The sequence below is a fragment of the Stenella coeruleoalba genome (assembly GCF_951394435.1).
Source record: "Stenella coeruleoalba genome assembly, chromosome: 2".
NCBI classification, from domain to species: domain Eukaryota; kingdom Metazoa; phylum Chordata; class Mammalia; order Artiodactyla; family Delphinidae; genus Stenella; species Stenella coeruleoalba.
Genome location: NC_137147.1, coordinates 63,235,870 through 63,262,864, shown reverse-complemented (window position 1 = coordinate 63,262,864; position 26,995 = coordinate 63,235,870). Strand labels below are relative to the sequence as shown.

General features: G+C 38.0%; 1 protein-coding gene across 2 annotated transcripts in view; it reads right to left on the bottom strand.

Moving 5' to 3' along the window:
- Positions 1 to 26,995, bottom strand: part of SNX6 (sorting nexin 6) — a 54,734-nt gene that overhangs the window by 20,422 nt on the left and 7,317 nt on the right. For both annotated transcript variants that reach the window (XM_079914287.1, XM_079914288.1), the window contains exons 3-9: positions 24,316 to 24,420; positions 23,362 to 23,472; positions 21,471 to 21,592; positions 19,414 to 19,537; positions 10,573 to 10,668; positions 8,057 to 8,162; positions 1,216 to 1,291 (exon numbers count right to left, since the gene is read on the bottom strand). In XM_079914287.1, the coding sequence (XP_079770413.1) occupies positions 1,216 to 1,291; positions 8,057 to 8,162; positions 10,573 to 10,668; positions 19,414 to 19,537; positions 21,471 to 21,592; positions 23,362 to 23,472; positions 24,316 to 24,420 (740 nt within the window). The remainder of the gene's footprint in view (positions 1 to 1,215; positions 1,292 to 8,056; positions 8,163 to 10,572; positions 10,669 to 19,413; positions 19,538 to 21,470; positions 21,593 to 23,361; positions 23,473 to 24,315; positions 24,421 to 26,995) is intronic.

Genomic DNA, 26,995 nt, shown 5'->3' with positions numbered 1-26,995 from the left:
TTTAAATTATTACGGAAGTACAGGGCAATGACATCCAAAGAGTTATGTCTTAAATACTTTCAAATGGAGCTGCTTTGTTTTGGAAAACAACACAAATGAACAGCCAATCTCTATTTCATAGCTCACTTTCACTTTGTTTTTTGGCCACACCAGGCAGCTTGCAGGATCTTCTGCAACCAGGGATTGAGCCCGGCCACTGCAGTGAGAGCCCAGGGTCCTTACCACTAGGCCACCAGTGAAGCCCCCACTTTCACTATTAATTAAAAAGCCCATCTCTCAAACGCTGACACCAACTAAAAAAATATCCCCATGCCAAACTATTAAATGGTATCCTGTAAAATATGTAATTATCGATGACATTATATTTGGATTAGGGCAAATACTATTGAAAGCTAAAATGAATTTTATGAACTTCACATTACTAAAAAGAACTTGCTTTGAGAGGTTTATAAAAGATAACACATGGCAAAGTTGACGTTTTTCCTTCTTATCAAATACTTAAGAACTAACTCTTTGGGAAGGTAGCATGTTAATTAGCGTTTTGCTGAAAAACTGGATCTGACATGTCTACTGAGACAGGATATACTATAGAAAAGTTCAAGGATGTGGTTTGGAGAAAGGCATGGACTATGAAAATAGTTTTTCCACTTAAAATTTTTAAAATGTGTTTGAATTATTTTTCAATAGAGAGCTGGGTTTAAACATTATAGCAACTAAGATTATTTATGGTACATTGAAATCTGGCCTCCAACGAAATATATATATATGTATGTGTGTATGTGTGTGTATATATACGTATATGTGTATATACATATACGTGTGTGTGTATATATATGTGTGTGTATATATATATATTCTAATTCTAAAACAGCATTTCTTATTTATAATAAACATTATAAAAATCTAAGAACATTTAAACATAAATTCTGTCTCTTTCACACAAACAAATTGGCAAATTTTCATCAAATGAAACACTGTAAATGTTAAAATTATATATACTAAGGTCGATTTTTATTTCTCAGATTTAAAAAAAAAGGAGGGAAAGGGAAGAGAAGAATGACACTGACCTAAGTTTATAAAGAAGCTCCATATTATCAACGCGTTTTGACAAAAATATTCCAAAATGCCTGCTGGGTCAGAAGTATTGTGTGTGCCTGAGCTGCCAACAAAAATTTTCTTTTACTTATATTTAATGTTTTAAATCAGAATGCTTACTTGCATATATCTGTAGAATCCTGAGTTCCTAAAGCATATAATGAAGAACCAATTCTATTGTAATCATCTGCAGCACCTATGGAAAAAGTTTTAAGAATTTAATATATTTATTCATTGATTCAAAAATAGTTACTGAATACCTACCTGTCAAAAAAAGTGTATGTAATATGAGATGCCCAAAGTCTAGTGAAAGAAATGACAAAAACAATAATACAAAATGATGAATTTTATATTAGAAGTAGGTATAAACTACATCGCGAGCACAGGAAACAGATGATTTCACCTGAGGAGGTCAGGGAAGGATTTACAGACACTATAGGAGTTGGAGCTCGCAGGATGAGCAAATCTTTACTAGGCAAAGAGGAGGAGAGTGCATTCTGGATAAAGGGAAGAGCATGGAAAAAGGCCAGGGAGACATAAAAGAGCAAAGTATATTCAGAGAGCCTTCTGGGACTATGGCACTGCAGGGTACAGAGGGGAGTGGAGAGGGTTGAAGATGGAAAAATCAATTTATTTTTCTTCCAAGCATCTTGGGGGAAAGAAAGGTTTTGTAAGCCATGATGAAGTTTGGACCTGATCTTGTGGGAATGGGTGTTATTAAACATTTTAAAATCCTAGTAGTGGTGCAATCAACCTGATAAGGATTTTAGATTAAAAAATTCTGCTGCCTTGAATAAAGACTAATAGTGGAGAGACACAGAAGGCACAGTGACCAACCAGGAAACTGCTGTGTCAGATGCTGAGGGTCAGGATCAAGGTAGGGGAAACATTAAGAGCAGAGAGGAACTAACAAAGCTGGAAGATATTTAGGAAATGTAACAGGTAAGATTTACAAACAGTAGACCTGAGGCAGGAGCTTGGGAAGCTAGATGAATGGTAGTACCACTACCCTTGGGTGCTAGGAAGCAAAGTACTCAACGTCAGCACAGTACTCCTCCTAGGGCTTGCCCCACAGGACAATGCCCTTGTTGAGAAAAGATTATAATTTCAGAAAAGGAATAGCATAGTGCAATGGTTAAGAGCATGGACCTGTAACCAAACTGTCCAATCCCAGCTTCCCAATTTACCAGCTGTATGACCTTGGGCATATCACTTAACCTGCCTGTGCCTCAGTTTCCTCATCTGGAAATAGGGATAATAATGGTACCCAATTCACATAATTATTTGGAGAACTAAATGAGTTAGTAAACATTACTATAAACTTGGCACATAGTGTATACAGTACTATACAAATGTTTGCTATCATTAATGAAATCCTAGACAGGCCTACTTTGTATTCCCACTTATACTAGTAGTATTTTTACCAGGCTTTTATGTGTTTATCCCCTAACAAAACAGTAACGCTTACATTATACTTTCTTATTTTGCACAAAATTACATTCAACTGATATGGCTGAAATTTGGTGACTACTTACTTATTGTTACTCAAATCTTCTATCCTGATATCTTTTATAAAGAAACTTCAAGTACAAACTTCAGACTATGAACAGTAACTTATATATAAGACTCTTCACTACACTCTAACAAGTTAAAAAAAATAATAATACTCAAAAATCACTTAAAGGTTGGTTTATTGACAGGTAGGAATCAAAAATGGTTTCTGTGTTTAATATTGAATACATTAATAGTTTATGCTTAGGCTGACCCTGAAATTATTTTTTGGAGCAAGAAATTCCTGTATTCTAACTAACATTAGGCTTTGAGAACACTACCCTCTTTAGTTATTACAGCATTATGTGATCACGAAAAATATACAAACTGTCCTGATTTTATAAATCACAGTGACTTATAAAATTATTAAGTTGAAAAGCTTAATTTTTCATAATCCAGGCTAAGTTCATTAATTATGAAAAAATAGTTTTTACTTTATAATTTTGTAAAATTTTATTACAGTTGACCCTTGAACAATGCAGGGGTTACAGGTGCCAACCCTCCCCGCAGTGAAAAATCCCTGTTTAACTTTATAGTTGCCCCTGTATCCACAGTTCTGCACCTGCAGATTCAACCAACCTCAGACCGTGTAGTACTTTTACAATACTACATATTTACTGAAGAAAAATCTATATATAAATGGACTCACATAGCTCAAACCTGTGTTGTTCAAGGGTCCACTATATCTGTAAGATAATTAATTATATGTAACAGTCGTATTTTTTTTTTTTTTTTTTTTGCGGTACGCGGGCCTCTCACTGTTGTGGCCTCTCCCGTTGCAGAGCACAGGCTCCGGACGCGCAGGCTCAGTGGCCATGGCTCACGGGCCCAGTCACTCCACAGCATGTGGTATCTTCCCGGACCGGGGCATGAACCCCTGTCCCCTGCATCGGCAGGTGGACTCTCAACCACTGCGCCACCAGGGAAGCCCAACAGTCGTATTTTTGTAAAACAGGATCACTATCATCTCCCCTAAAACACCATTCCACTTGGTCAAATAAACAGAATCAGTAAGAATCACTAATATTCTGTTTTCTTAACAGATGATTCCTATAGTTCTTTATACTTCCATGGCACTAATATACACCTCTATGACAGGATTAATTACAATATATTGTAATTTTTTGCTTTTAGTGTTTATCTCACCTGCAAAATTATTAATTCCTTAATGGCAAAGACTGTTATTTTCTTCATCTTGAAATCATCAATGTCTAACATGATGGTTGGCACATAATAGATATGCCAATGTTTATGAATTAAATAACTTTTTAAGAAATTTAGAAAGTATATATAGTAGGCTTCCATTTTTAAATCAACAAATCTAAACTTCAAGGTATTCCTAATTATTACAATCAACACTAGTTATGTACCATTTCGTATTTACAAAGTTTTTCTTTTTTTGGGGAAGGGGGTGTGCCTACAAGCTGGGGCCAGGGCCTAGTGGGGGTGGGTGGAGTGTGGGGTTTCCTAGGAAGGCACACAGGGTGCTGCTGGAGCCCTCACGGTGCACTGTGTGACTCGGTGTGTGTGGGGAGTAGGGAGTAGTGTGCGTCCTGATGGAGGGGCCAGGAGAGGATGGGTTGGGACAAAGTTTTTCTTAACAGAGGAGTGAAAGTATGAGATATTTTATCCTTAATGCCATTTTATAAACAAGGAAACCAACACAAGACTAATTATGTGAACTGCCCAAGGCTCTAAAGCAAATCAGTAATGAATTTAGGAAGGAATTCAAGTTTCCCACACTTTGACTATATAGTTCTTAACTACTGAACAGGCAACTAAGAACTACTACTTCATTAGAATGAATCTGCAAATCACAAAGATATAGGAAAATAAAATACAAAAAGAACTCTTAACTCTCTCAAAAGAATGACACAAGAATAGAAGTTACCAGGCCTGAGACTTCTTTACTTCCTCCTTTCTATTAGAGTATGTAACAATACCCCAAAACGGAGGTTCGTACTTCTAGGTACCTACTGACCTGTCTGTATATCAGAGGCTCTGAAACTTTTTGGTTTTAGGACTCCTTTACACTCTTAGAAATTACTGAGGACCCTAAAGAGCTTTTGTTTATGCGGGTTACATCTATCAATATGTACTGTATTTTTAAAAAAGTAAAACAAAAATTTTAAATATTTACTATTTTAAAATAACAGTATTAAAACCATTAATATGTTTTGGTTTTCTTTTTTGGCCATGGGGCATGTGGGATCTTAGTTCGCCGACCAGGGATAGAACCTGTGCCCCCTGCATTGGAAGCATGGAGTCCTAACCACTGGACTGCTAGGGAAGTCCCATAAACCATTATAAGTTAACATAACATTTTAAATGAAAATAACTATTTATATATTTTAAAATTAGTGAGCACAGTGACACTGTTAGAGTTTTGCCAATCTCTTTTGCGTCTGGATTAATAGAATAGCTCCATTCTCTTATCTGCTCTGCATTCACTCTACTGTGATATGTTGTTTTTGTTCAAGTATCAGGAGAAAATCTAGCCTCAAACAGATGTGTCGTTGGAAAAGGAGGAGGCATTTTACTAATATTTTCAGAAAATTGTGGATACTCTACTCAACAAGCAGTTTAAGTTTAAGGGTTAGTTCCTGTGGGGAATCTAAAATCCTATCAATGAACTTTGTGTACTCTATTACATTAAATCTAATGATATAAGTGATATTTACCCCAAGAATATAAGGTTGGTTTAATATCTGAAAATCAATCAACATCATTAACCATATTAATAGACTGAAAAAGAAAAACCATATGGTTATCTCAATTGTTGCAAAAAGAGCATTTGACAAAATCCAACATTCATTCCTGACTTGAAAGGCATCTAGGAAAAATCTACACCTATTATCATAATTAACGGCTTAAGACTGATGCTTTCCCCATAAGAAACAAGGCCAAGTTGCTTGCCTTCACCACTTCCATCAACACTGTACTGGAGGGTATAGCTATAGTATAATGGGGCAAGGAAAAGAAATAAACAGCATTCAAATTGGAAAGGAAGAAGTGTAACTGTTTTTATTAGCAGATGATCGTCTATGTAGAAAATCCTAAGGAATCTACAAAATAGTTAATAAAGCTAAAAATTGAGTTGATCTAGTAAGGTTGCAAGCTATTAGCTCAACACTGAAAATACAATGTATCTCTATATATTGGTAAAGAACAACTGGAGACTGAAATGTAAAAAACACAACATTTACAATAGCATCAAAAAATAATTAGGGATCTAACTAAAGATGTATAAGATCTGTACAAAGGAAACTATAAAACATTGCTGAGAGAAGACCTAATTAAATGGAGATATATACCATGTTCATGTATCAGAAGAACCAATAGTGTTAAGATGTCAATCCTCCCCAAATTAATCTACAGATTCTATACAATCCCAATCAAAATCCCAGCAGGCATTTTTGTAGAAAGTGACAAACTGATTCTAAAATCCATATGAAAATGTAAAGAAACCAGAGGGGCCAAAATGACTTTGATAAAGAAGAATAAAGTTGGAGGACTTATACAAGAAAAGATGTTCAATATCATCAATCATTGGAAAATGCAAATTAAAACCACACTGGCCTAGCAGAATGGATAAAATTTAAAAGACTGATTATCTTTATTGGCAAGGGTGTGAAGCAACTGGAACTTTCGTTCACAGCTGGTAGGAATGTAAAGTGATACAATCATTTTGGAAAAAAGTTTAAAAAAAAAATTAATTATACACTTACACTTGACCCAGCCATTCTACTTCTAGGTATTACCCAAGAGAAATGAAAGCATATGTCCATACAAAGACTTACGTACAGATGGTTTATGTCAGCTTTATTTCAAATGGCCAAAAGCCAGCAACAACCCAAATGTCCACCAACAGCTGAATGGATAAACAACTGTGGTATAGCCATACAATGGAATACTACTCAGCAATAAAAAGAATGAACTATTGATACATACAACATGGATGAATCTCAAAATAATTTTGTTGAATTTCAAAGCCAGACCATAAAGAGTACATACTGTATGATTCCATTTATATACAACTCTAGAAAATGCAAGCTAATCTACAGACAGAAAGCAGATCAGCGGTGGTCTGGGGACAGGCGCAGGAGGGAGCGATTACAAAGGGCCACAAGGAAACTTTTGGTGGTCATGGATATGTTCATTATGTTGACTGTGGTGATGATATCATACATATGTCAAAACTTATCCAACTGTACACTTTGAACATTGCAGCTTATTGATATCAATTATATCTCAATATAAAGCTGTTAAAAAAAGCCCATTTTAATCTATCTTGTACTTTAAATAGATCTTTTACATACATAATTTTGATCATTAAGGAAATACTAGTTCAATGAATCACACAGATCTTCCAAATGTTGACACACTTCAGTATATAATATCAAAAATATCACACTAATATTATCATCAATCTCCTCACATTAAGTCTTTAATTACTGAAAAGCAAGCTCATGGTGACTGATACAAGTTTTCCAAAATTCTAATTATTGCTGGAAAGCCTGACCTTTATCATTGTCAACAAACACTGTCAGCTGCTTTCCATGAAGTGTCAGGCCCATTTAATTAATTTTTAATAAAATGTCTACCAAATACTCAAGTTTCAATAATCACAGTTTGTCAGTTGTTCTTTATAGTAAAAATGGTATTTTATGAAAAAAAGCAGCTAGTTCAGTTGCAACTCATTCACTAAAATGCTTTTCTAGAGAGAACCATCATACATCCATATGCAAAGTGCTTTATGCATACCTCCCATTTCATCACTCAGAATATTAAAAAAAGTATACTCAAGGGAGGAGACTTTCCACAAGTAATAAGTTTCACTGCTTCATCAAGGACATTCTTTTTTTTTTAATTTAAATTTAATTTTTATTTTATACTGGAGTATAGTTGATTTACAATATTGTGTTAGTTGCAAGTATACAGCAAAGTGATTAGTTACACATATACATGTATCCATTCTTTTTCAGATTCTTTTCCCCTGTAGGTTATTACAGAATACTGAATATAATAGTTCCCCTGTGCTATACCATCAAGGACATTCTTAAACGAAATTTTAAATTGCAAATGCGCTGTGGGAAAGAATACAAAGACTATTAGTTTGGTGCCACTGCCGTGATTTGTGCTAAAGCACCAGCAGTTTATCCACCACAGCGTTTGCAACATCGGTGTAAATGTCAACATGGTGAAAAAGACAAAAAGCATCATAGTTTTATTATGAAAGTAGTTTTGACCTCACAGACTTGCTTAAAAGGGCCTTAGGATCAAAGCTTCAGAGACCACAGTTTGAGAACCACTGCCCTATATCAAGACTTTTACAAACTGTAAATAACATAATAACTTTATAAATATTCCATTAAACAATATAAACTTTAGCCACAGAGAAAAACCTTACTTTTGTGGGATCTTGTCATTCTATCAGATTTAGCAGATGCATCCTTAACTCGGTTATGATATTCTAAAAGGAATGTTCGTTCATGCTCAAAGAAATCATCTACATCCTATGGGATCAAAAGAAAATATGAGTTTTTTTCACTTACTTGCTTTAGTCCAACACATAAATCACTTTGTTATCCTTAAAATCATAAAAGATCATCAGTAAAACAGCAGAGCTATCCTCTAATAATCAGACATTATATATTGATTTCATCAACAAGTTCAGACTTTAAAAACATGTGTTTCTATCTATCAAGTAAGAAATCTTCTACAGTTTTGCAGCTGAAGGCTTAGAGCTCCCCATTACGGTTGAGACTCACGTGTTGTACTCAAATGTGTTCCTACTTGTGCTCCGCCTCTACAATCCTGTTCTCCAACAGATATACTTCTGCCAGTGGGAGTGATCATTTGCTTTTGAGAAAAAAGGGAAAGAAGCCTGGCAGACAAGTGAAAATCTGTTTCTCTTGGTCTGTTATGCATTCTATGGGCCGTTCCTGAATGCTGTTCCTGAATCCCTTAGTCATTAGGGCCCTCTTTGACTGCTTTAGGGAACCTGGCCAAACTAGCTATCTGGGAGCAATTTTCATATTAAACACTGTTTTCAATCTTTTCTGGAACAAAACTAGAAATACTTTAAAAGTAAAAACTATTAACAGTACTTTCCTCCCTTCTAAAACAGCAATTGTTTATTGAAAAAGCACCAGCTGAAATGATGTAATTTGAGACCGACATCAACAGTACACAGAAGAAGTTAGTACTGATAAAATGTCATTTAAAATCTGCTAATTCATGTGTACCAGTTTTCTTAAATGTAAAAATGGAGCTAAACTAACTTGCAGAGCTGTAGTGAAGATTAATGAAATGTGGGATACCAAACACCACACTGTAAATGTTCAAAAAATGTCAGCTATTACTTCAATAAAATTATCAAAATCATAATCAATATAGTGGTTTATACTTAATGTTAAAAAACAATTCAGTGGGCTTCCCTGGTGGCGCAGTGGTTGAGAGTCCGCCTGCCGATGCAGGGGACATGAGTTCGTGCCCCGGTTCGGGAAGATCCCACATGCCGCGGAGCGGCTGGGCCCGTGAGCCATGGCCGCTGAGCCTGCGCGTCTGGAGCCTGTGCTCCGCAGCGGGAGAGGCCACAGCAGTGAGAGGCCCGCGTACCACAAAAAAAAAAAAAAAAAAAAAAAAAAAAGAAAACAATTCAGGGACTTCCCCGGTGGTACAGTGGGTAAGACTTGGGGCCGGGGTTTGATCCCTGGTCAGGGATCTAGATCCCGCATGCATGCTGCAACTAAGAAGTCTGCATGCTGTAACTAAAGATCCCACATGCCACAGTGAAGATCCTGTGTGCTGCAACTAAGACCCAGCACAGCCTAAATAAATAAGAAAAAAAAAAAGAAAAAAGTTCAACATTAATTATAATTAATATCAAATAATTTAATATCAAATGACCTGTCTCTGCAAAATTAAAGTATAAATCAAATAGTACTTTACACCCAAGTTTTACTATAGATGTATTTATAAAAACAGGCAATGATGACAAAGCATTATTTATCTCTTATTAGTACTTACTTAATAATGTAATATAAACATTTTTCTCTTATATTTTAATGGTTAGAGTTTTCAGAAAAATCCATTTTTGTACCATTTTCAGAAATCATTAAGAAAAATTTAGGTGTTACCTTGGTAAATAATTAACTTTGTAAGTATATTTCACACATATCATCTCATTCAATCTTTCTAACAATCCTGTGAGCTAGGTGGCATTACTGACCAAATTTTGAAAATGGGAAAACTGAGGTTCAGAGAAAGAAAGTGACTTTTTCCAAGGTCCTGTAGCTACTATGAGACGAAACCAAAAGCTCAACTGAGCTCTTCTAACTCCAAATCTGAACCCAGGTCTGCCCCTAACATTTGTAAGGCCAACTGGATAAGTGTACAAATGGAGGCAGACCCTCTGTGCCCCACCCTGTGACTCTGTAAGGCACCCAGAGGGATCTCACGTGCACGTGGCTGGACGTTCATTCCACCCTGCACACTGACCTTCTGCCCTGTGCCTTCCCTCTACTCCTTGACCACCTGTGGAGGACAGCCACCAGCAGCCCAGTCTACCCACTGGCAGATGAACTCAAGGAAAAAGCCCGTGCAGGACCTGAAAGAAGGCTTGGGATTTGGGCAAGGAAATATGGGATTCTAGATACCTGGAGGATGGTCTGGTTTGGAGGAAAGGGGCATGGGCTCTGGGTGGGCAAATCCACTTGGACCTGCAGACCTACTACCCCTTAGAGAAGGGAGCTCGTGAGGAACCCAGGGCGAGGGGCCCAGTTTCCCAGGCCTAAGAAGTCTATTATCCAAACTTCTCTTTTACTCTAATATAATCGTCCGCACATCTGAAATCTCAATCTATCTCCCTCTTAGAAGAAGTAAATTCTCAAACCAACACCTCTGTTAATTAAATAGTCTTACCTTTACTCCAGAAACAATTACTCCATCTGCTGATTTAACCATGTTTTTAAAGAAATCTTCAAGTTTCTCTTTTTTATTTTTCCCTCGCACACTCAACTGAAAGAAAGGTTAATTTAAGTTAGCATTTCTTTTAAGATTACAAATGAGAAGTTAATGCCTCCTTTATTCTCTGATATCAAAATGGCAATCTCAAAAGGACCCCGTTTTTAAACTTAATAAAGTGGCAATTTCATCACGTATATCAGTGATTTTCAAATTTGGGGACATTGAAGAGGAATCTGGCCTCACTCCCAAAGATTCAGGTTCAGCTGATCTACAATAAGGCCTAGCTTTCCCAAATTTTATAAGTATATTTGATAATTTTGTTGTAAGTAACCCTCTCATCATACTTTGTCAAACACTACTATATCATACAAAGTCAACTAAATATTAACTCAGGAAGGAGTTCCTTTGAACATGCACAATTTACTGGAGTACAATATACCATCATATGATTCTGTAAAAGCTCTGAAAATACGTTTTGAAAATTCTTCACTCCAAACCCATCCAAATATCATCTCCTCACCTCTTTTTGGGGTCAGCAACTCATGATACAAAGGACACAAAAGATGACTCTGCCTGGCATGAATGGTATATCTAAAGGCAAAGGTGAGAAGCAGCTAGCTCTTTGACTTTACTACTTGCTGCACCAGGGACCCCATGAAGGAACATCCCATCTAATTTCCTTAATCTACTGCCATGGCTTCAATGCCCACCTTTACGTAAGTGACTCACAAATCTCTCTCACTACCCCTAAGCTCTTTCCTGAACCTTAGATCCTAATTCCAATTGCCTACATCATATCCTTACACAGAGATTCTGCTAACCCCACATTAGAAAAATCTTTTTTTTTTCTGCGGTACGCAGGCCTCTCACTGTTGTGGCCTCTCCCATTGCGGAGCACAGGCTCCGGACACGCAGGCTCAGCGGCCATGGCTCATGGGCCTAGCCGCTCCGCGGCATGTGGGATCTTCCCAGACCGGGGCACGAACCTGTGTCCCCTGCACCGGCAGGTGGATTCTCAACCACTGAGCCACCAGGGAAGCCCTAGAAAAATCTTAAAAGAGTACTCATTATAGTCTAATCTCCAAGTTTTCCCTCTTCCTGGTTCCCTATTCATGCATCGCCCCCCGCCCCATCCAACCAGTCTCTCAGATTCTCGTATGTTCCCTAAAGCCCCGTACCTTTCATTAAAAATCTTGAAGTAAGGCTTCCCTGGTGGCGCAGTGGTTGAGAATCTACCTGCCAATGCAGGGGACACGGGTTCGAACCCTGGTCTGGGAAGATCCCACATGCCGCAGAGCAACTAGGCCCGTGAGCCACAACTACTGAGCCTGCGTGTCTGGAGCCTGTGCCCCGCAACAAGAGAGGCCGCGACAGTGAAAGGCCCGCACACCGCAATGAAGAGTGGCCCCCGCTCGCCGCAACTAGAGAAAGCCCTCGCACAGAAACGAAGACCCAACACAGCCAAAAATAAAAATAAATAAATAAAAATTAAAAAAAAAATCTTGAAGTAATCTACAATTTCTTTCTTTCTTTCACAGCTCAAATTCTACCAGCAAATTTCTGAAATGTGTCCCTTTCCACTCCCACTGTCCTGTAGAAGTCCTCATTATCTCTTGCCTAGACTACTACATTGGACTACTAGTTATCCCTCATCTCTTCCACCCAATCCATTCTGCTGCTTGTGATAACTTTCCAACATCACACTTTGGAAACTTAGTAAGTTTACAAAGTTTCATAATGTTCAGAGAATGAAGGCCAATCTCCTTAGCACGGTACTCAATACTTTGAAAAATCTGGTTCAACTTACCTTTCCACCTACCACTCTACCCCTAGAGAGCTTTATGTTCCAAACTGTTCTCAAAAGAAGCTCTGAGCTTTTAGGTTCCTCTGCATCTGAAATGATACCTCTTTCACCAAAAATTCTTTTTTCAAAAAAATTTTTGGCCATGCTGAACAGCTTGCGGGGTCTTAGTTCCCTGACCAGGATCGAACCTGGGCCCCTGGCATTGGAAGCTCAGAGTCCGAATCACTGGACCACCAGGGAATTCCCCCACCAAAAATTCTATTCAGACTTTAACATTCAAATTAAAAGGCATCTCTTCATGTAACCCTTTCAAATTCCCAGTTAGAATTCACTGCTCTATCTTAGGCCTCCCAAAGCACTCTAGGTTTTCTTTTTTTTTTTTAACTGAATTTTTGATATTAATTATTTCACTAATTCACTCATTTAACAAACCATAATGCATGTATACTATAACCATGCACTGTTGCTGGGTGTTAGGAATATTAAGACGATTAAGAGGTGAGGTGGTCCCTATTCTTAAAGTAACTTATGGTGCAGAGGAGGACAGAAGAGAAGTAAACATATAATTACATATAGTGTGAGGAGTATAGTGTTAAAGATATCCATGGGGCACTAGGGGAGCACCCAAGGAACTTAATACAGACTGAGGGGTTGAGAAAGATAAGACTGGAGGTTGAATGACCAGTCAGGGACTGCTTCGAAAACCCAGGCAAAGATTATGCAAGTCAGGACTAATCTTTAGGTCTAGTGATGGAAGGATGCAGACACATTCCTAATATAGTAAAATAAAACAGAGAGAACTTGGTTACTACTGAATAGGCAGTAGGAATCCTGAGTAATTTTCACAGTGTAAGGGACTTGGGAGGTAGTGACACCTTCTTTGAGATATATAGAGAATACAAAAGGAGGCATGAATGTAAAGAAGAGTGCAGCTGAGGGTAAAATGCCAAGGGGACTCAGGGGTCATACAGATTCCTTCCTCCCTCCCTCCCTCCCTTTCGCTGTGCCACACAGCTTGTGGGATCTTAGTTCCCCAACCAGGGATTGAACCCGTGCCCCCTGCAGTGGAAGCGTAGAGTCCTAACCACTGGACCTCCAGGGAGTTCCATCGATTTCTAACTTAAGAGCATATTAGAGTAGATGGAGCCACAGGAGTAGATGATATGACTTAGAATTTACAGAATTAGAAGTCTAGAGGAACTTTTAGACTTCTAGAGAACTCAGTGAGGAACCGTGGAAGAATCAGATTTAAATGAATGGATATATGGAGGATAAAGCCCATGAAAGAGACTGGGAAGTAGCTTTAGAGTTAAGATGAAAACACATCAAGAGACATTCCCATAGATCCCCAAGTACATGGGAGCCAGCATAGCTAGAAAGATATCTTAGTCAACATGGAAAAGCATGATGTATTTCACCACATTAATAGAATAAAGGACAAAAACTGCATGATCACCTCAACAGATGTACTTTTTCATTATAAAACCACTCAAAAAAGTAGGAATAGAAAAGAACTTCTTTAAGCTGACGAATGGCCTCTATGAAAAAACCTACCGTTAACATCATACCTGACAGTGAAACAGTGAATGCTTTCTCCTTAAGATCAGGGACAAATCAAGGATGTCTGCTCTTGTCACTTCCATTTAATACTGTACTGGAGGTTCTAGTCAGGGCAGTCAGGCAAGCAAAGGAAAAAAAGGAATCGAGATTGGAAAGGAGAAAGTAAAAAAGAAAAGAAGCTATTCAATGAGTGTGGCCACCAAGGTGGTTGAAGGCTGCGGGGATGCAGGCGGCTCAGGGATTTGATTTCTGACTGGTGTCCCCCACTCTGTGAGCAAGGCCACTATCTGATCAAGAAGAATTACTGAAATCAGCTTTAATGGAAAATGGGAGAGACCTGTCTAAAGTCATAACCTTGTTATAAGGAACAGAGCAGGCACTCTAGGTGAGATGAGAAAGACGAAAGGGCTAATGACAGGGTCAAAGTGCAGGAGAGGTCAAGGGTCTAGATGCAGCAGTGAGTCAAAGAACTACTATAAGGGGAACAGGGAAAAAGGGAGCTGCGAGTACAGAAGGCTATGTTTGGAGTCTATAATATTAGAGTTTAAGAACTCAGAGGTGGGGCTTCCCTGGTGGCGCAGTGGTTAAGAATCCACCTGCCAATGCAGGGGACATGGGTTCGAGCCCTGGTCTGGGAAGATCCCACATGCCGCGGAGCAAATAAGCCCGAGTGCCACAACTCCTGAGCCTGTGCTCTAGAGGCTGCGAGCCACAACTGCTAAGCCCATGTGCCTAGAGCCCGTGCTCCACAACAAGAGAAGCCACCACAATGAGAAGCCCACGCACTGCAACGAAGAGTAGCCCCAGCTCGCCGCAACTAGAGAAAGCTTGCGTGCAGCAAGGAAGACCCAATTCAGCCCAAAATAAACAAATAAATTTATTTAAAAAAAAGGAAAGAAAAAAGAACTCAGAGGTGAGACAAGGTCCTGGGTGTGGTCACTGATGTGGCAGGAAGAAACGAATGAAGATTAGGGTGTTGAATAGGTAAGATATTCAATCTACTGCTAAGCAGACTAAAGCTATAGGTACTGGAAACAGAAGGGGCAGAGCTACATAAGGAAAGCAATACTACAGGCAATCGTTCCTTATAGCAGTGACCATTTCTCTTAAGACTAAATGCTGGAACAAGATTTTCTAGGCCTTCCAAATGTCCCACAGCCTTTTCAGACTTCAAGACACTTTCACTCTATTTCAACAGCTCATCAGTCCCATGACCCTCTGAAGCTCAGATAGTAGAACAGCACAGACAGATTTCTTTTCCAGCACCACTGAACAGAGTAAAGATCTGAGAAACAGCATTAGAGACAAGGTTGAGAAAAACCTTTTAATTGTGGGCCTATGATCTTCTACAACCTGTTAACATACTTGTTATTAATTAATTAAAAAATATTTGCAAAACACTTTCCAGTCCATCTTTCTAGGCTTTCTCCAAAACAACCATTTGCTGATATTAAAAGCGTTACTAAAATGCATCATCATCATCATCTCTATTAAGCACATACTAATTTGTAAGGAAGAGGGACTTCCCTGGTGGTCTAGAGGTTAAGACTCCGTGCTCCCAATGCAGGGGGCCCGGGTTCGACCCCAGTCAGGGAACTAGATCCCGCATGCATGCCACAACTAGAGAGTTCGCATGCCGCAACTAAGAGTCCACATGCCACAACTAAAAAGATCCCATGTGCCACAACTAAGACCTGGAGCAACCATAAACAAACAAATAAACAAAAACAACAAATATATTAAAAAAACTGTAAGGAAAAAAATAAATCTACCTTGGTGGGAAAAAAATTATGAAATCCTAGGATTTATGAAAGCTATTTATAAAGGTGAACTAAACACTTAATAATCTTTCACTTATTATTTTAACAAATATTAATTTTACATCTTAATGGTCAGGCACAATTCTAAAATAGTGAGGATACAATGGTGAAAAATTCAAGTCTTACTCCCAGAGAGCTTAGTAGGGGGAGATAGATAATGGATATATAAACAAATTTTTTAAATACAGATATAGGGACTTCCCTGGTGGTGCAGTGGTTAAGACTCGCCTGCCGATGCAGGTGACATGGGTTTGAGCCCTGGTCTAGGAAGATCCCACATGCCACGGAGCAACTAAGCCAGTGCACCTCAACTACTGAGCCTGCGCTCTAGAGCCCGCAAGCCACAACTACTGAGCCTGCGCTCTAGAGTCTGTGAGCCACAACTACTGATGCCCACATGCCTAGAGCCCGTGCTCCGCAACAAGAGAAGCCACTGCAATGAGAGGCCGACGTGCCGCAATGGAGAGTAGCTCCTGCTCTCCACAACTAGAGAAAAGCATGCACACTGCAATGAAGACCCAACGCAGCCAAAAAAAAAAAAAATTAAATAAGTAAATAAATACAGATATATAATTTCAGATAGTACCAAGGGCTGTGGCAATAGGATAGAGTACTTGGAGCTTGAGTACTAAGGTGGCCTTGTGCTGGTACCACCATGCCTCACTTTACACCTATGTTGCTCTACCAAATTATTGTTAAGGTTTTAGCCCAGGCCATAATAAAGGCCAGCATAAACAAATTCATAAAGGTAAAAAAGTGATGACAGCATTCTATCATGTGTTTGTTAGCAACCCTATTCATGAATCATTTTTAGACTCTTATAATTCACAATATAGCCAGCATTCTTTACAATTCCTAGTTATTAAGTGACCACAGGCCAGTACCACATACTACACTTATGCTTGTGAGAGTACCCATGCTAAAGTGCTACATTTTGAGTTACACTTCCATACCCTTTTAAAAGTTTTCTCTACTGCTAGACTTAGGACGTTTTATTGTCACAGATACTAAAACCAAACCAAGAGGGAAAATTTGTATACACAAAATTCTTTGATCTTGACTTGTAAGCAAACAAACCACTATGTTTACATTTGTTTTCTACTAAAATTATGAGTTAATCTTGTCATCCAAATATAGATCCCAAGATCTATATCACCCGTCCACTGAAAAGTTTTTCCAGCACCACAAATGAAGAAACTTTCAAAGTTCAACCACCTCAAATCTCTTTTTGCATTATAACAGAGTTTTCAGGCCGGGAGGGAGGGAGGAAAAGTAGGAGCAATCAGCACTGAAGAAGGCAGGTTAAACAGATCAAGAGTCAATGATTAACCCAAAAGTAGTATTGAATTCTTTACCTCAAGTACTTCTCTGGAATTCTCCATAAGGTTTCAGAAGCCTCCAAACTCAAATTTAAGAACATTAATAAATTTAGTAACCTCTATTTCGTTTTTTAAAAATAATTTTTAAAAAATTTTCGTTTCTTTTTTTTTTTCTTTTTTTTTTTGTGGTACGCGGGCCTCTCACTGTTGTGGCCTCTCCCGTTGTGGAGCACAGGCTCCAGACACACAGGCTCAGCGGCCACGACTCACGGGCCCAGCCACTCTGTGGCATATGGGATCTTCCTGGACCGGGGCACGAACCCGTGTCCCCTGCATTGGCAGGTGGACTCTCAAACACTGCGCCACCAGGGAAGCCCCATTTATTTATTTTTGACTGCGTTGGGTCTTCATTGCTGTGTGCAGGCTTTCTCTAGTTGTAGCGAGTGGGGGCTACTCTTCGTTGTGGTGTGAGGGCTTCTCATGGTGGTGGCCTCTCTTGTGGAGCATGGGCTGTAGGTGCGTGGGCTTCAGTAGTTGTGGTGTGCGGGCTCAGTAGTTGTGGCTTGAGGGCTCTAGAGCGTGGGCTCTAGAGCACAGGCTCAGTAGTTGTGGCACATGGGCTTAGTTACTCCACAGCATGTGTGATCTTCCCGGACCAGGGCTCGAACCCGTGTCCCCTGCATTGGCAGGAGGATTCTCAACCACTGAGCCACCAGGGAAGCCCTATTTCTTTTCTTTTTCTTTGTTTTTTTTAATATTTATTTATTTATTTTTGGCTCCATGCGGGCTTCCTCTAGTTGCAGTGAGCGGGGGCTACTCTTTGTTTCAGTGTGCGGGCTTCTCATTACGGTGGCTTGTCTTGTTGAGGAGCACGGGCTCTAGGCGCATGGGCTTCAGTCATTGTGGCATGTGGGCTTCAGTAGTTGTGGCATGCAGGCTTCAGGAGTTATGGCTTGTGGGCTTTGGAGCGCAGGCTCAGTAGTTGTGGCTCACGGGCTTAGTTGCTCCGCGGCATGTGGGATCTTCCCAGACCAGGGCTCGAACCCATGTCCCCTGCGTTGGCAGGCAGATTCTTAATCACTGTGCAACCAGGGTAGCCCAATAACCCTATTTCTTAAGAAGTTCACAATTCAGGATGAAAATCAATATTCCAGTAACAACATAATATACCATCATCTAAAAAATTAATCCACTCAAGTTCTACTGAAACTGCATTATCATTGAAAAAGAATCATTTTTTTTGCATCAAGTAAGTTTTATGTATATATATATATTTTTCTAGAGACTCAGGATTTACAGATGAGTAAAATCAGCAAACTGATATAACCAATTATTTATACCAACAAATAATATTTACACACCAGAATAAAGAAATCAGATTTATATAATGCAACAGCATAAAAATACTGTTCTACAACTAATAACTTAAGATGACTGATCAAGATCTAAGCCCTTAACACAGCAGTGAGAGTTGTGAATTTGCCCAGCATCTCAGCTCCACCTAGAGATGTGAGGGACTTAGGGATGGCATTCTGCTCCAGACGATAATAGCATCACATTTTGTGTTGAATCTAAAAGACTCTTTTCTGAGATGAGGAACCCAGCAGGGATTTTTCTCACTTGACTGGGAGGTGAGGTGTCAAAGTCAAATGCTCTTAATTCCAGCCCCGCCCCGGGCTCTGCTATGTTGGGTCTTGTGGGTCGTGTGGCCGTTGCCCCGGCCTCTGGGGCCTTTCAGGGACTCAGCCCTTCAGCGCCGCTACCCCAAGCCTAGCTCATACTGGGAGCCGCTCCAGCCTGCCAGAGACAATGCCGCTTAAACATCTCCCTCGCCAAAGGCAGGCGCCACCACTGGGCACATTGGTCATTGGTCACTGGTGTAGTGGTGGATGTCCAATTTGATGAGGGACTGCCACCCATCCTGAACGCCCTGGAAGTGCAAGGCAGGGAGACCAGGCTGGTTTTGGAGGTGGCCCAGCATTTGGGTGAGAGCACAGCAAGGACCACTGCCATGGATGGTACAGAAGGCTTGGTTAGAGGCCAGAAGTCCTGGATTCTGGTGCATCAGTCAAAATTCCTGTTGGCCCTGAGACCTTGGGCAGAATCATGAATGTCACTGGAGAATATATTGATGAGGGAGGTCCCATGAAAAAGAGTCATTTTAAACTGCTTGAAAAATAAGAACATTTTATAAAATGTTTTTATAAGGCCTTAAGCCTTTTCTAACAACTCCCTACTCTTTCCAATGATGCTTTAAAAATAAACCTTGATCACTACTTTGATCAATACTCACATCTTGATTATATTCCAGGAAGACATGGAAATTTAAATCTTTCCTCAAAATAGGATGTGCTGCCACACGACACAGGAACACTTCATGCATTGCAACGGTCTTCTTGAATATTGCCAAATACTCACTGGAAACAATACACAAAATTAAAGGTAAAATACTGCAGAAAAACATCTGCAACAATTTTTTCAGCAAATACTCTTTGAATTATTCTAAATGCAAAATTAGAGATACAAAGATATAATCCATGTAAACAAAGCTTTTAGTTGAACTGTTAATGAAATATTCAATATATAAAACCCAGCTCTGAAAAGACTTCATGCTAGTTAATAGTATTTATTACATTTAAATGTTAATATTTTTAGGTTTTATGAACGTTTCTTCCTATGCAGGTTGATGTTAAAGGTAACTATAGGGGTTTTTGTTTTTAGCTTCAGAGAAAGTATACTACAAATTATACTGTACAACTTTAATAATTCAATTTCTAGATAATTACTGCTTTTGAACACCTTCATACAAAAAAAAATCAGAAACCAAACCTCAGTATCAGTAATCATATTTTCAACATTAATAACTATTTTCAGCTAATGACCCAAGCACACAAGAAAGAAACACACCATGGAGAGACTAATTTTTGCCATTACAATTGAAGAATTGTGTTTAAAATATTTTACTATCATCAGTGAATCACAGCGATCATATAGTAATACACGTCAGTTTCGAAAAAACACTCAAGGAAAAGGCCCAATATTCTTGCTTCAACTACGTGCAAGGAGGATAAGTTTTACATACCAGCAAACCAGCAGGACCAATGTTGGGAGAAGTTTGATCTCTGTGAGGGTAGTCATTCAGTGAAGACAAAAAAGAAGGATGCAGAGGATGGAGGTAGCAGGAGAATAAACCCAAGGTTCTCTGTTATCCAACCCCTAACCAGACCACAAAAGAATCATGATCAGGGCCACTGGAAAACCACTGATTCTTTCAATATTAATGTGCTCTGCTAATTTCCAGCTTTCAGCCTTATAAACTATAGAATTATATATCTGTCTGCTATCAGACTACTGCTTGCACTCAGTATGGACAGAATTCTTAAAATATCTGTCACTTACACTTTAACAAAGAAGACCTACTTTGTTAATTTATCTTGTCAAGAGTTTAGCATCTGAAGGAGTCTAGTAGCACTGTGAAAATATGCTTAAAAACTGAAATTCAGTGCAAGAAGAGAAAAGGAAATGCACAAAGGGGAGAAATGACCAGAAAAAGAGTGATGAACGTGATGATAATGCAAGGAAAGTTATTTCCTTGTATAACTCTCAAAATACAGAAAAACAATATACAGCAAATCCAAAATTATTTTGAATGTTTAATAAAAGAGGAAAAACTGTATTTTCAGCAAATATGCTAAAAATGAAATAGAAATTATCTCAATTTTTTTCAAGGATTTAATATGTCTAGTATATATGAAACTAGTAATCACTTAATAAAAAACATTAAAAAACTATTCTCTATTCTCTCTCTGCTCCTATTCTTTTCCCTTCAGCCAGAAGCCACAGGCAGAGAAAAGAGGAGGGGGAAAATTACACACACACACACACACACTTTTTGAAAAAGAAAGCAGAATATATTCAGAGTTGCTCAGTGCACACTGCTATGAGATACAGAAGTCTTGGTAGTATGCACTTGTTAAAAAAAGAGAACCAGGTGAGTAGTGACTAAGGCCTTGTAAATAACAAATGAAAAGATTTACACTGTGCTTTAAAAAAGTCATTATTTCCCTTTCTACTATTTTTTTATAAACTTTTGGATCCCCTGTTTTCAATTTTCAGAGTTTATTTAAAAATGTAATTTAAAGAATTTTAAAGTGCAGACAATTATTCTATAATTTTCCTGTAGGCTCTGATCATGACCATTAACACTGGTTGTATGGCTTAAACCTGTATCTTCCAGAAAGGGTCAATGTGGTGAAATGATTGAAAGGATGGGATATCAGAAAGCAAAAAAACAAAAACAAAACAAAAAAGGCACTAAAATAAGCACAATTAACAAGAAAAATCACATACGCTTCCAGCTCCTGTTTCATCTTTGTGAATTCTTCCTTTGTCATAGACCCTTCTCCTTCTCCAAGTTTCTGTAGTTTTTCCCTTGAGGCATCAAAATCAGGTCTTGGTGGTGCTGGAGGGATCTGTAATGGAACCAAATCACTAGTTTTTTGACCGCACTACACGGCATGCGGGATCTTAGTTCCCTGACCAGGGATCAAACCCATGCCCCCTGCAGTGGAAGCACGGAGTCTTAACCACTGGGCTGCCAGGGAAGTCCCCCAAATCACTAGTTTTAAAGACTTTAATTTCTTGCAGCAATTGTACTACTGCCACCATAAAAGACTATTGTCTGAGAGAGCTAAAGTCATCCTGAATGAACTGGATACCAGGAATATCCCGATTAAGGTTAGAGAATTTGATTAAGTCTAGAAATTAAGATCCTTGAGATCCTTTACACCAAGGAAGAAACAAGAGCAGAGTACTATTTTCTGGTGTTAGAACAGTACCAGAACTTTAGTCTGCAGATTCTAGATGTGGCAACCTAGAGTCCTCGAATGTCTATGTGCATTAAGCTTTGAGTACACACTAAATAAATGTGTAGCAAATATGTATACTATTTTTCAAAAGTATGTAAATGGTATGATTGGTGTACCAGAGGCAGAAAGCACTGACTTAAAAACAAGAGAACAAGATACAGACTAATGACTAACCTCATCTTATTCACCCACAGTAAGTGGGTAAGTAAGCACTACCTTAAATAAAAATATAAGATCTAGAAGAGACATATTATTCAAGGGAAGGATATAAGAAAAACCTTATCGTAGGAGGAAAAGCCTACAAGTAAGAACTGTTAAGGGGAAATGATGGAAAGCAAACAGAGCAAGTAAGAGGAAGAAAAGGTTAAGTAGCGGAAAGTTAAAATAACAATGACTTGAAGAAAAGGATTACACCAAGAAAAGCAATAGGAAAGGAAGCATCAAATACAGATCAGCACACATTCATTGATGCCCGCACACAGCATCTACTATGTGCCAAGCATGATACTGAACAACTGGCATATAAAGATAGATAAGACATAGTCTTGATCTTTGATGAGTGTTTAGTCTATGGGAGAAAAAAGTAGTAAGAAAATGTCATCACACAAGAAGATGAGGGAAAAAAAGGCGGAAATAGGAGGAGGTTCCAGGCTGCTAAACACATCGACATGCTGGGAAAATGGAAGGTGGTACAACATCCTGGAAAGGTCATGAAAGTTATCTGTCAACCCCCCACTCCAATACCTCATCCTATGCATCTCTTCTTCCATTTGGCTGTTCCTAAGTTGTATCCTTTATATAAACTGTTAATTAACCAAAAAGAAAAAAAGAAAAAGTACTGCCAGTTGTCCACCAAACTCAATTTGTAGAAAGAAAAAAAAAGCAAATGATTGAGAAGCAGGGGCCACAAGGATAAAGGTGGAATCAGGCGAGGTCAGGATGATTTCAAGGAAATCAAATGAAACTAAACTTCAGAAATCTGACTGTGGTCAACAGCTGAGGCACAACACCCAGTGCATATTTATATTCGATAATCTCTTAAGGAGCCCTCCAACTCTAAGTATCTGTCTACCTAAGGGTTCAAGACCAGTATGGTTTGTAATACCCCCTTAGCTACTCCCTAGGACAAGCCCATTTCTATTCTAATAAACAGTAGGAATTTAAGTTTAAATGAGGGGGAATAACGTATCCATATCCCCACACTCCCAAACAAGACAACTCAGGATAAAAGTGGTAGTCAATTACATTTTGTAGCTGGCAATTTAAAAAAAACTACCTCAGTTCACTAGAAGTGCAAAAGAAGATTTCAACACATAATAAAGTATCTAAAAGGCTCCTAGAAAATGGGATTAAAATGGAACCTCAACACTTACAATGTAACCTGCATAGTCTTCATTTTCAACGAAGGAATCGTGAAGCCAGATAAATTCCTCATGTTGTCGAACAACTGAAAACTCGTTTTGTTTAAAATTTGGCAATGAACTCTGCAAAGAAAGAGATTCTCTCAAAAATCGAAGTTACACTAAAAACACTTTTAACATTTTATACCTTATTTTTTAAAATTAGTCTTTTATGAAAGATTCTCAGTGCTTTTACACTCTATTATGAAAACCCTGAGACACCCAGACAAAATTATCCTGGAATCTTTGAGAAAATAAGCTGACAGCCTCTTATTATATTGTACTTCTACCATTACAAAGTTATCCTATAAATATAACAAACTCAACTATTCAAACAAAGAAAAATAGATCACAATCTGAAAATGTGCCTGAGAACTGAAATCTAAAAAGAAAATAGTCTGTTAAAACAGTAATTTAGGGCTTCCCTGGTGGCGCAGTGGTTGAGAGTCCGCCTGCCGATGCAGGGGACACGGGTTCATGCCCCGGTCCGGGAAGATCCCACATGCCGCGGAGCGGCTAGGCCCGTGAGCCATGGCCACTGAGCCTGCGTGTCCGGAGCCTGTGCTCCACAGCAGGAGAGGCCACAACAGTGAGAGGCCCGTGCACCACAAAAAAAAAACAACAACAACAACAACAGTAATTTAACTGAAGGAATGTACCAAAATTGAAAATAACAAGAATGGTAAAAGATATTAAAGTCTAGAGAAAATTAAATTTGTACTATGTCTAAGTTCTATGATTAATTCTCAAATGTTAATCTTTAAAAAGTACACTTCCCTAAAACGTTTTGTTAAAACAACAGCAGTGAATTACAAACAAAAATAGAATTACTGATTATGTTCAAAACCAAAATTCTAGTCAATATATTATTACATATGTAACATTAGCACAATAACTAAAATAACAAAAGTACAAAATCCCATTTACCTTTGTGTGAACAGTGAATTTTACTTTATCTCTCTCACTAAGAGCATCAGAAATGTCCACCTGCAGAGCAGCATCACTTTGAAGATCTACATTTATTGCTTTAAGCTAGAAAAAGAATAACTCAATGAAAATTCTGTAGGCTTTTATACAATTTAATTCTTCTCCCAGACAATAAGACAATGCAAAAACGAAACTAAAGAATCTGAAATCTAAAAAGTACTCCAGCTCATTTACTCTATATATCTATATCTGTACCTATCTGTCTATCTATCTATCTATCTACTATCTAGAGGGAGATGCTTTGGGTATGTTATTATCTTAACCAATTTTCATTCTACACCATTGCAACTACACTTTGCTTTGTATGAGTCAATGTGCTAAACATTATTACAGTTTCACCCAAAAAGTAAACTATTTTCCAAGAAGATGGTCCTTTAAAAGTTCAAGTGTTCTAAAAGGTATCTACCTTTAAGAACAAGAAAAATAATAAAAAGAATATTGGCCAATCATTTAAACTCTATTGCTTATTTTAATTCAGGAATATACAATAAAACTATTAATAATAATTAAATACATTACATATATGTATTATGTATATGTAAAATGCAAAAAATATGATAACATATAATACTCAATAATTAACTCCTGTGATATGAATTTTACTCTACAGTACTCTTTAATTCTTCTAAATTAATTTTTACTCTATACACCCATTTCTATTTACCCATTTATGAGAAAAGTTCTCCACATATAATTCTAATCATAATTCTACTTATAATTCTTAAATTTCATCCATTTTTCTTCCCCTTTAAACAAACAAACATTCTAACATCTTTGGGTAATTTGGAGATTTACAAAAGAAGCAAACACACTAAAAGATAAAGTCTCAGCCAGCTGCAAAGATATGAAATATTTAAAGTGTAACTAAGTAGCTTGCTTCAAATACTCTAGTTGTAAAAGCCAGGACTGACTTTGGAATCTTACCTAGTCATTAGTGTTTCAAATTTCAATTACAATGTAAATGGAAAAAATGCTGGAAGCAAAATTGTTTATTCTATGATCTCAATTATATTAAAAAAATGCAAAAATGGTTCTGAAGAACCTAGGGGCAGGACAGGAATAAAGACGCAGACATAGAGGCTGGACTTGAGGACACGGGGAGGGGGAAGGGTAAGCTGGGACAAAGTGAGAGAGTGGCATGGACTTATATGCACTACCAAATGTAAAATAGATAGCTAGTGGGAAGCAGCCGCATAGCACAGGGAGATCAGCTCATGCTTTGTGACCACCTAGAGGGGTGGGAGGGAGACGCGAGAGGGAGGGGATATGGGGATATATGTATACGTATAGCTGATTCACTTTGTGATACAGCAGAAACTAACACACCATTGTAAAGCAATTATACTCTAATAAAGATGTTAAAAAAATGCATACATAAAAGGCTTATAGGAAATACAACAAAATGTGAGTTGCAGTGGATTTGCTTCTTTGTATATTCTTTTATTCTCCCAACTTTCCACAATATGCATGTATTACTTTTATAAATAGGAAAAAAATAAGCCTTTAAGGAATCTTGCGATTTATTAAAAGATGAATTTTGTGAAGTTTTCCATTAAATAGGGTTGTTTATTAGTAATGAAAGTAACATACTATTTCATTTTTGCTCTTTTGGTTCTATATTGACTAGACATGTTTTTAAAAAATAAATACCATTACATACAATCTAACTTAAGAGTCACAGAAGAAATTAATCACTATTTAAATTGCATGGCCTTTAATGAAAACTTTATTGATAACTTTAATAAGTTTATATTAAAATAAATTTCAATCAGTAATATTTTTAAAAGTTAATACTATAAACTTACATAAAAATATTTTAAAATATTTAAAAAATTGCTATTGTACTCAATGCTACATGTAGCCCACTGTCTGATAAAAGAAATGAACTTAAAGGTTGTTTTGAATTACAAAGGAGTATTCTTTTTCATTTTCCAACTATCTTCATTGCTTCTGAAGTATTGGAAACATTAGAGAGTACTTTGTTCTTTGGTTTTCTTGCTTTTATTTAGTCTTATGTCTTCAAACTGTCCTTCCTACCTGTTCTCTAACCCCTTACCTTAATTCTAATTTAAGAAATCTGTTTCCTTATTTCTCTTTACTCACATTCAGGCCACTCTTAAGATGTTTATTGTGGTGGGATGAATTACAGCTCCCCAAAAGACATCCATATCCAAATCCCTGTGAATGTTACCTTATATGGTAAAAAAGATGGGGAGATTATCCTGGATTATCCAGGTGGGTCCTAAATACAATTACATGTATCTTTATAAGAAGGAGGCAGAGGGAAATTTGACACAGACAAAAGAAGAGAAGGCAACTTAACTACGGAGGCAGAGATTAGAGTGGTAAAGCCACAAGCCAAGGATTGCAGGCAGCCACGAGAAAGCTGGAAGAGATAAGTAACTAATTCTTCGCTAGAGCCTCAGGGAGCATGGCCCTGCCAACACCTTGATCTCAGCTCAGTGATAGTGATTTCAGACTTCGGGCCTGCAGAACTGTGAGAGAATAAATTCTGTTGTGTTAACCCGTCAGGTTTGCAGTAATTCGTTATAGCAGCCACAGGAAACGCATAAATTTATCATATGGTTTTTGGAATAATAACCTTAGCAATTCTCCATTT